Source organism: Thermobia domestica, chromosome 6, assembly GCF_964235325.1.
Source record: "Thermobia domestica chromosome 6, izTheDome1.hap1.1, whole genome shotgun sequence".
Taxonomy (NCBI): domain Eukaryota; kingdom Metazoa; phylum Arthropoda; class Insecta; order Zygentoma; family Lepismatidae; genus Thermobia; species Thermobia domestica.
The window spans coordinates 37,018,137-37,028,660 of NC_137459.1; the positions used below are offsets into that span (position 1 = coordinate 37,018,137).

At 33.4% G+C, this 10,524-nt stretch overlaps 1 protein-coding gene across 2 annotated transcripts in view; it reads left to right on the forward strand.

Annotated features, from left to right (window-relative positions):
• The window catches only part of LOC145687940 (uncharacterized), a 50,919-nt gene extending 44,189 nt beyond the window's left edge, over window positions 1-6,730 (forward strand). The window contains exons 5-6 of one of the 2 annotated variants that reach the window (XR_014131814.1): window positions 1,110-3,428; window positions 5,847-6,730. Coding sequence is in view for 1 of the 2 variants with exons in the window: in XM_081761515.1 (XP_081617641.1) it covers window positions 1,110-1,166 (57 nt within the window). In the remaining variant the exon portion in view is untranslated. Of the gene's footprint in view, window positions 1-1,109; window positions 4,373-5,846 lie in introns of those variants that run through there. The other variant, XM_081761515.1, reaches the window with a different exon arrangement.
• Window positions 6,731-10,524: the final 3,794 nt, after the last annotated feature.

Genomic DNA, 10,524 nt, shown 5'->3' on the forward strand with positions numbered 1-10,524 from the left:
AGTGGCTTGTAGCAAGGAACAATAAGTGGAATATTGAGAAAACAGTGTTGTTTGTCGAAGATTACTATAATTCACTCAGTTATGAAATACTAAGAATAGGTTGATGAGCTGTTACATTAAAACTTGTGTCCATAAAAGATTTCTCTCAATTAAGTCATTGTAATGGGTTTCTCTGTCCTCATACAACTTTCATTTCGTAAATGTGAAATTTGTTATGGAGAAAGACTTTATGAAAGTGTTTGTCAGAGTACGCTTTCTTTCTTTCTCTCTCTCTCTCTCTCTCTCTCTCTCTCTCTCTCTCTCTCTGTCTCTCTGTCTCTCTCTCTATCTCTCTCGCTCGCTCTTTCTTTTCCTCCTTCCGTCGTCGTTCCACCGACTATTTAATCATTAAGCATTTGCCGTCGAAGTCCGAATGACATACCTAGAGATTACCACTACCATTCTCTTAAGTGCTCATTTCTTCTGTTTATTTCTCTCCTAAAATAGCCAAATAAGAAGGCAGTATTAAAATTTGAACAGAATGGCTTAGAGCATAGGTAGTACATAGCTCTTAGTATTACGGGGGGGGGGGGGGAGGGTAGTAGTAATTCATTAATATATCAGGAACTTTCTTCTTAATTTGTCTCGCATAGGCCTCATATTGTCACTTACATAGCACTTAATGGTAAAATGATGTGTTTTGAACTTTCAAATACATATTTTTGGGGAATATGACCTAAGTTCCATACACACAGTTCAGTTGTCAAATAACGATTATGACGTCGCATTTTTTACTTTCATTTTTGGGACTTGAAAATGTCTGTAGTGAAATTTAGTTTTAAAATTAAATTGAATGATTAAAATCATAGAGAAGCACTCTCATCAAACATATGATCCGTAACTTAGGGAGTTAGCGTTCTAACATATGGTGCTGGAGCGATGTTCAATTCCTAGTTGTAATATATACGCTTTCATCCTGTGTTAAATTCTAGACCCAGGTCTCCTATGCCTTCAATGCTGAAAAGGGGCTCGTTATCCTATATAAGTCAATATTAAAGAAATATTTATATGTACTTAAGTTAAATGTCTTTTATTATTATTACTTAAAAATACTTTTAATTTCGTTACAGAACCGCCCGGATCCTGTCAGACTGCATTTGGTCAAGGATGTGGTCCTAAACTTGTAGCACTGTGTATAGCAAGTATGTAAGAAAGGACTTGACTGCCTGATCTCGAATGTTGTGTCTCGTTGATGATATATTTGTGTGAAATTTTTGTATGTGTGGAAAAGATAAACATGAAGCTATAGGCAAAGCCATTGAACAATGTTTCAGTTCATTTCAGTTACATTTGATTATTTTCATTTGCGTTTACATTTACTGTTGTTGTTCAAAAATATTTCTAAAATTGGTGAGTAGAAAGTGGACAGGATTTTAAAAACCAGATAATATTTAACGATTGGTAACCTCTCTATAGACACATTTACACATTTGTAACCGTTTCCTACCTTAAAGAAGTTTTTATCAGTTTTACCAAAAGGTCACAGAGCAAGCTCAATCCGTTATACGGTAAAAATTTTATGAACATTGTATGTTCGAACATTAAATTGGAAATCCTGATCAGGTGTAATGAAATTGTTGTATACCCTGATCGTTAAATGTACGTTTAATGAATGAATTGAAAGACAGATTTATACAGAATTTATTACAATTTACCACCTGAAATAGTTTTTGTTTTTACCACTTTTCCCAATAGGTCATAGAACATGCTCTAAATCGGTTATAAGCAAAAATTTTATGAACGTTGTGTGTTCGAATGTTAAATTGGAAAACTGATTGGGTGTAATGAAATTGTTATATACCTGATCGCTAAATGTAGTTTAATGAATGAATTGAAAGACAAATTTATACGAAATTGGTGAGCGTTTACCACCTTAAAACAGTTTGTGGCCATTTTTACCAAAAAGTTTCAGAAAAAAACTCTAAATTCGTTATAGACAGAATATTTTGTGAATATTGTATGTTCGAATGTTAAACAGGAAAACCTGAACTGGTGTAACGAAGTTGTTTACTAATATCCCTTGATTGTTTAATATGTTACTTGAAAGACAAATTTATACAAAATTGGTGAGCGTTTACCACCCTAAAACAGTTTGTGACCATTTTTACAAAAAAAAAAAAAAAAATTCAGAACAAACTCTAAATCCATTATAGGCAAATAATTTTGAGCATTGTATGTTCGACTGTTAAATGTAAGAATCTGATCAGATGTAATGGAATTGTTTTTGAAGCTCTCTGATCGTTAAATATATGTTTGGCGTTATGAATTACTAGAAATACAAATTTATACTACATTCTTTAATATTAGTTCTCTTCCATTAAACTGGAATTTTTCATTCCAGTTAGTATTAGTAATTAAAATTTTATATCAGAATTTCGTTCAGAGAACAGTGTTCTTTAGGATAAGAGTTGTTTTGAGAGTTCCTTCCGTTCTTGAGAAGACATTATTCAAGGTACTGAAAAAACAAAAAAAGAAAAAAAAACAAAACAAAAAAAAATGTTTGATTGGTTACGACCCAAGTACCATGGGAAAATAACTTGTCTTATTCTAAACTTATGATTTCATGTACTTGGATAGAGGTATATTCGCCAGCGGAAGTTAGTAGGTTATACGCGTTCTTTCGTCACTGAGAATAATATGTATGCAATTTCCAAAAAGTCCCATTTACAAAAATAATAGTAGTTTTAATGCGAAGCCATATGACGAAATAAATTTAAAAGAATTATGAACTTTCGTTGGCGTCTGTACTGATATCTACAAGGTACTTTATAGTTTTCTAAAATGTATGTTTGTTTTTAATGTAAATTCATGGAGAACAACATGTATAAACTTTGCGTTATGATATTATTTGCACTGTTCAGCGATTTACTATTGTTTACAGATAAAAATTTATAAAAGTTTACTCAAAATACTGAACGGAAAATAATGTCTTATGTTTATCGGAGAAATATTCCTATTATCAATTCCGTGTATGCTGCATGTGAGAAGAATGAAACATTTGCCGCCTGAGTTGTGTAAATCTATAATTCAACAATTTCGGAAGCCTCAAGTTGTTACAAAATTGTAAATGTGTGAAATTTGTTAAAGCTTAAAACTCTTTCTGGCAAAGATTTAGATCATCCTGCAGTTGGTTTACGATTGATACAGTTGTCTTTTTATTACGGTGATATGCTCAGACAAAATACGAAGTGAATGTATACCTAGAAAGCATGTATTATTATAAAAGTGTATAAGCGTGTTCAAAAATTTCTGGTTACCATTTTTTTTTTTCATAGGTTAAAGTTAACTGATCCATGGTTAAAATTGTTGAAATCAAGTTTTTTTTTCTTTTTTTTTTTCTTTCTTCCAGGAACTTTCTTCAGAAAAGGAACTAGATTTTTAACACCACGGTAAAACTTTTATATTATTTCTGCAATTGTATCATAAAATTTTAATTGTACATGGCAAATTAGATATAACTGCATTAGTATCCACAAATAATTATTTGTACTGTTATTGTTCTAGCGTTTGTTGGGTGATATTTTTTGACTTGTAAAATCACTTCTAAATTTGAAAGTTTTAAAAACAGTAACAGATCTATTATAGGCACAATCGATAACATATTCTAACTGCATCGAAACTCGAAGACCGTTGAATAAGTGGATGGCCAGAAATTTTAAACATGACTATACGCATAAAAATGTATATTTTCGTAGGTATTCTATTACAAACAAATTTTTTGTAGAGTACAGAGAAAGTAATGTATCTGTAAGTATGAATTTCGAACCCCAGTTATTACAAGTATTTAGATATCATTTCTGTGTGTTGTACAGTCACAGATGAAAGAAAATAGCGTATCTTATAGATACTACATATAAAATGTGCTTCTTTCTTCTGCCGCAGACTGTACATTCACGACTACAAGTACTATTTCGGTTACATATTGAATTTCCGTGTAAAATCTTTCAACAGTAGTAACTCTTACATATGTACGAGCCAATGCTAAATTAAATTCTGTTTTATTGTTTGTGTTCATAAATGTGAATGTTCATATGTATGTGTGGATTGGGGAAACTTGTCGAAAACCTTACCAAATTATTTTGAGCAAGTTGAAACTGTACTCCACAACAAACTTCGCGAATCGCACGCAAATTCAGTAGTTGTTGTCTCAGATCAAATATTTCAAGTTGAAGAACATAGAAAGGAAGCTAAAAAATAAGTAAATTAAAACAATAGACATTTTGCATGAGCCAGTATTTTATGTGTGTATGAAATTTTATGTTTGCCTTACCAATGAAATCTGATTGAAATTTCCATTTGTTTTGTGTTAATAAAATTTTAGTAATGTATTATAGGTTCGCATTGTTCATTTCATCTATTGAAAGACGATAAATGGTCAATAGATATGGACAGTAGTTTGCATTTTAACACTGTGTGATAGACCTAGTATTAAAAATTGTGGCCTACAAGTGAGATGCTTTCAGTTATAGTCACTAAAAGCTGCATTTTTATCAGTATGCATCAAGCCATATGGTAATGTTTTATATTGAGAGTATGGCGCAAGGCGTAGCCTAGTCTCCTTAATCGGAAGGTCTTACATTTGATTCCCAAGTGACAGCTGAAACTTCACTTTCGTTAGTCATATATATCAGCTCGAGAGACTATACATTTGCCGCTTTCTTTGTATTCTTGGTCCACTGATACGAGAAGCCTTCAAATATGCGTAATAATACATGAATATTGTGGTTGGGAGACGTACATGCTCATAGGGTTTTGTATCACTTTGTTTTTTCTTTAAGAACATACACTGTCACCATCAAAAATGCATTACCGCTCCATACATATTATTCTTTCAATAATTTCAAAAGATATGAAACAATCCGAATACGTGGACATAGTGTAACTATAGTAAACTATCAGAAATCTTACACTTAATTCAATCTGAAATTACTGGTAAAAGAACATGGATCGGTGTGTTTCAGCTGGCGAGTGTATCTTGTATTTTACACTGCTACACATACAAATGTTTTCATATGAATTTGAATCAAACATACAATGCTGTACATGCACAAGAAATACATGTGAAAATTCACATTTCTAGTCACCGAACACTAGTTCCAGTAGTTACCCATTCGTGGAAATTACAACACGTGCTGCTCGATCATTGCAGATAAGAGAAAATTCTTCAGAATGGCATTACTGCGTATTTATTATGTGTCTTTAGATATTCGGCTATGCTTCTTGAGTAACGAATAGTTAAAAAAAAATAAATAAAATAAAATAAAACTGGGAGAAAATAATTTTACTGAGGAATTTTATATAAATTTAAGACTTAAATCTGAAAAGTGAGTTTATTTTAGATCAGTCATTTCCAAATCGATGCTTTGACGTCATAATTTATTGCTATTTTCCGTAAACCAGACTAACATACAAAGAGCAAACTGACATTAGCAAAGAAAATTCTGACTGGTAAATAAGAATGTGGATGGATTTTGCAGGCACACTACTTGTGGATCTACACCCACCGTCATCCTACTTTATCTTCCTACCACTTTGTCCTCTCTCCTCACTTGCTCTTTGTTTGTGTGTCACTGCTCCCAGGATAAAGGCATGTTCTGACGTCATTCATCGAACAGTTGCAAATGAATGCTCTATACCGTCGATGAACAGTCTTTTTTGCTGTTTTTAATATCTACTGTTCCTTTCATCGGATTATACTGAAAAGATAGTGATTGATTCAATTATATCTACATGTGTTGTACAATAATAATAATAGTGCGTTTTTTTTTTTTTTTTTTTTTTTTTTTTTTTTTTTTTTTTTTTGCCAGGAGGAATCCGTTTCCTGTGATCCAAATGAATTTATGCCACAAAGTATTATAGAATACGGAATACGTATTACTCCACTTACATATAGTTAGTAACAAGAATCCTTGTTGCGCATATGACTTCACAATGGAAGAAGTGTGCTACTTGAAAGTCTGTGCGACTGTATAAGTGCGTATTTTGTCTTATAGCAGATAAGACGATCAAAAGTATCATTGGAGATTGCTGTTTGGGCTTCGTCACCGTATGATGAAATCAACCTATGATGCTGAACTGAAATTAAAGATATAGTCTTGCTGGTTTTCCGCAAGGGATAGTGTGGATGCAGTGTGAAAACATTTTTTTTTTTTTTTTTTTTTTTCGTGAGTGAGGGCAGCAGTTTTTAGTTGCATGCATGAATTTCTATTATGCACATGAACATACCTATATACATTCGTGCTATTTTCTGTCGAGGTGTGTGTGTGTGTGTGTAAAGAAGAAAGGCATTACAAATTATGTCAAGCATTATATATATACATTAAGTGCCAAATTGACACTTTTTTTTTTAAAAAAAAAATTAAATACTGAAGGTTGGAAGTGAAATTAATGAAGCGTGTGAAGAAAGAAAAGAGAACTATCATAGCTTTAGGAGAAATAGACCTGAATTTTAAGAATAAAAACGATGGTCATTACAAGGCTTCTGCATTAACATTTTGAATGCAGAAGATTTTTATCGTGCATTTTGTGTGTTCGATATAGTAGACGTTTATCTACTTGGACGATTGTGTGTGTTATTGCTCTCATAATTTTGGTTTTATCTCCAACTACAGCCCAGTTCAATAATGGAAGAGAAATCGAGTTAACGTATCTTATTTGAGCATTTGGGAAAAAAAAAAAAAAAGTCTTCAAATCTGAAATATCCTCCGAAGTCACTTAAATCGAATCTTGAGCAGTTATGAAGCTGGAATTTTGTAGATTATGCCTACAGGTCAAATGGTAAAATTACTATTTTTCGTGCGTTTTTTTTTAATACTACAAACTTTTATTACTATAGAGTTCTCGATTTAATCATACAAAATTATATGTGCAGCGTTAACTGTATGCTTCGTTTTTCTTTTTTCTTTACTATTTTTAGTGTAAACTTGGTGCTGGTTTTGGTTCCGTTCTGTACATATGAGAAGTGGTATTGATTTCACTGATAAGAATATTTTTCAGAAGACTGATTTCTTTTTTTTGTACATTAGCAGTTCGCCTATTGTTAAGTTTTAGTCGTTAGTGCATGTACACGAACTCAATATTTTTTTATCCATAGAGTATAAAATAGATCTTATATTACGTATATATATATATATAAACAATATGAATAGTTTTTAAATATTCGAAGTAGGTTGTATAAATCGTGAGTTTGAAGAAAAATGTGGTTGCGCAAGAAAAAACACTGTTTTAAGTAGTATTTTGTGTTCAAATAAATTAATCTTTTTTTAGTCGTATTGCTTTCGTTTTATTTGGAGTGTACTCAGGTACTAGAAATTCTTCCAGTGGAGATGAGTCCTATATTAGCCCTTTTAAATTCTTGCCAAATTAAGAAAAACTAAAGGAAGTAAATTGTAGAACCCAGTGCAGGTACCATACCAAGATAATTTGTGTTTCAGTCTGTCTGTGTTACACCTTTTAATGATATATGGATTTCCGGAAAATTTTGTTTACGTGAAAGCGATTTCCTGTCCTTCCCGTGGTTGCTTGTGACTATAGATATACTTCATTGACTTGACACCTAGTCTTTCGTCCCAAGCGTTGTTATCGGCTGAAGATATTCCACTCCCTTTAGTGTAGACGGCAGCAAGGCACTCTCAACAGCTGACCCTTACTGCCTCAACGCGTGGGTGTGTCGAGGGTGTGAGCTTTAGTTCGCATTTTTGCCACGACTCAAGACAGTTTGGCAGCACTATAAATTTCCCGCAACTCCGAATATAAATCATGCAAGTTGCCAAAGCAACCCAATAGGTAGTAACGAATATATATATATATAAAATCGAGACATGCTGCTGACTTGTATCTTTCGATTTCTCAGTTTGCAGTTAATTCTTTCGTTGATTACGGCTCTGGGACGTAATTCCGTACCAGCCTTCACAATGCAAAATTCAATTATAACTGCTATGCCTCTTACCGCAAACGAAAACATATTTTAAGTTGCGGTGACGAAAATCCGTTATGAAATGGGGCTTCTGGTTATTATAAGTGTTCCAAAGACACGAATCCTTGTTGTAATAAAACCAGCTTTCAAATTTTATGTCATTATGTTCTTCGCCGTTGATACTTGAAAGCCTACTTTTTAAAATGAATACAGCGAGATAGGATTCAAGTCTTACGTTCAGCACAGTGGTTCTGAAAAAGAAAATTACGTAGACTATTTTGAAAAATGAAGTTCAAGATGTCGTGTATTATTTGTTTCGTCTGGGTCTATAAACACTTTTTATAGGGTTTACTCTTAAATTCTGATTTGATTACCCTGAATTTACATAACTAGGGTCTCCTTCCGTAACAGTTTTCTTGAACGCAACGCGAAATTGCGTTTGGGATATTAAGCGTAGCAGTTATAATTGGTTTTTGCTTTGCGCTGTAGTCCACAATTTTTGCGGAGACTGGTGCTGGACAAGACCTCTTAAGTGAATTTTCTGTGACCTGTGAACTGCCGTGCAACTATCTCCTTACGTTTTCAATACAGTATAAGGTTCTTTCCTTCCCGTAAATACTTGAGGCAAAAACGATATTTAATATCTCTGCATTCTCAATAAACTCCTACAGTCCGGCTTAAACCTCCTGGCGTTTAGGGCGTGTCGTCCTTTTCACAATATCCAATGCAAGTTGGGCGACGTTGTCCAATAGCTTTGTTCCTGGATTACGAGAAAGCAAGTTCAAAGATATGTCCTTATGATATATGTTACTATACCGTTAATAAATTTGTAAGAACGAATTTGTTTTTCAATATCTTAATTTCTCGCGTTAATGTTCTATGTTATGCTTGTCTACAAAAGGAAGCGAAAACCGACAACATCGCACCTGCACACCATTGGCTTTCCACAGACGTCAAGAAGTTTGAGCTGGACTTTAAACATATAGCATAATTTGGTCCATCTCTTTAATTATCTATAAATAACAAAAGTAATAATAAATGAAGGAAATGGTAGAATGAAGGTGGGAGGAAACGGGAGAAAACCCATGCACACGGTGTTTGTCCACCATAAAGTTCACTTGGCGCGACCTTGGATCGAACCAAGGACCCCATGCACCAAAGGTGAACGCTCTACCACTTTTTTGATCTATTTATTACTAGTTTCTACTTAATTTTTACTCGCATTTTACTTGCTTTACCAGTAACCTCGAACGACAGGGACAGAAACATTGAGGACAGTTAAAATTCCAAAGGCTCTCCCACCGGGAATTGAACCCGAGACCCCGTACACCAAAGGCGGACGTGCTAGCCACTAGACAAGCAGGGAGGGCTACCACTGACTGTGAGCCACCGTGGCCCTTTATAATATTTTTTTCAAGCTTGGAGTAATAACACCTTTTGTCGCTCTTCAATCATCTTTATTCCTACAAATAATTTTCATTTTTCAGGATCTTTATAATAATTTTCCATGATTCTCTTAGGTTCTCGGTATTTTCTGTGTGCAGCTCTAGTGATTGTTAACATCACTTGAGTAATAAGAACGTCCTCAATAGTTTCGTGAAATCTGATTGTATTTTTCAGTGTCCTGTTGAGCAAATACACTCCATTACAGCTTCCTTTTCTAGCATTATAGAAGTAAAATTCTTTAAGACTTGATTTGAAGATGGGATGAGCTTCATTACAAAGCATACTGTATTGTCTTTTTGCCATCTCAGCAAGTAATAATTAAACCATTTATTTGCACTAAAACTCTAAACATGAATTTATGACTACAAAAGATAGTAGTAGTATTAAATATATATAAGCCAACTTACCGTTACATATTCAGTTTTCGTTATAAATACTGGATATTGCAGAAACAAAGTAAAGTTTTTTTGTTTTTTTTTTAATCTTTCAAGGTCAGTGTAAACCTTATTTTAATTACCGTTTCGTCACTAACCATCTTGATAAGAGAGGATGATTTCGAAAAATTTTCAGAAATTCTCTCGATATATATATATATATATCCTAAGTATTGCGTTCTGGGGTGTTGACACACGAAGAGAACAAAATCCAAATTCTCTTTGCCTGGTACTAGAGGTACAGCAAGTTGTTTCTCCATAATTTTACTGTAATGATATTCTGTGAAATTACGAAAATTAATAATATTGAGGAAAATGTATAACGTACCGAGTGAAATATCCTGTTAGGGAATGTGATGCATGTTCAGGCGGAATCTGGAACCATACCACTTTTAACAAAATACGAGCATTTTAATCCAGTTTGTACAGCTAGTAACAAAATATACTGTGAAACTTGTCAATTTTGGCCACCATCGGTTCAACCGAAAGGTGACCAACTTGGAGAAAATTATCCAGTAAAGTGTGTCATATATGGCATTTCTAATGATGTAATTATGTACCAATTAGTATTTTATATATAGGGTGACTAGTAATTCGATGCATTCCCTGCAATGGGATATTCTAAAAGTACTTTGGAACATTTTCACCAATACCAACCGGGGTCGAAAATAAGTAGTTTCTGAGTAATTT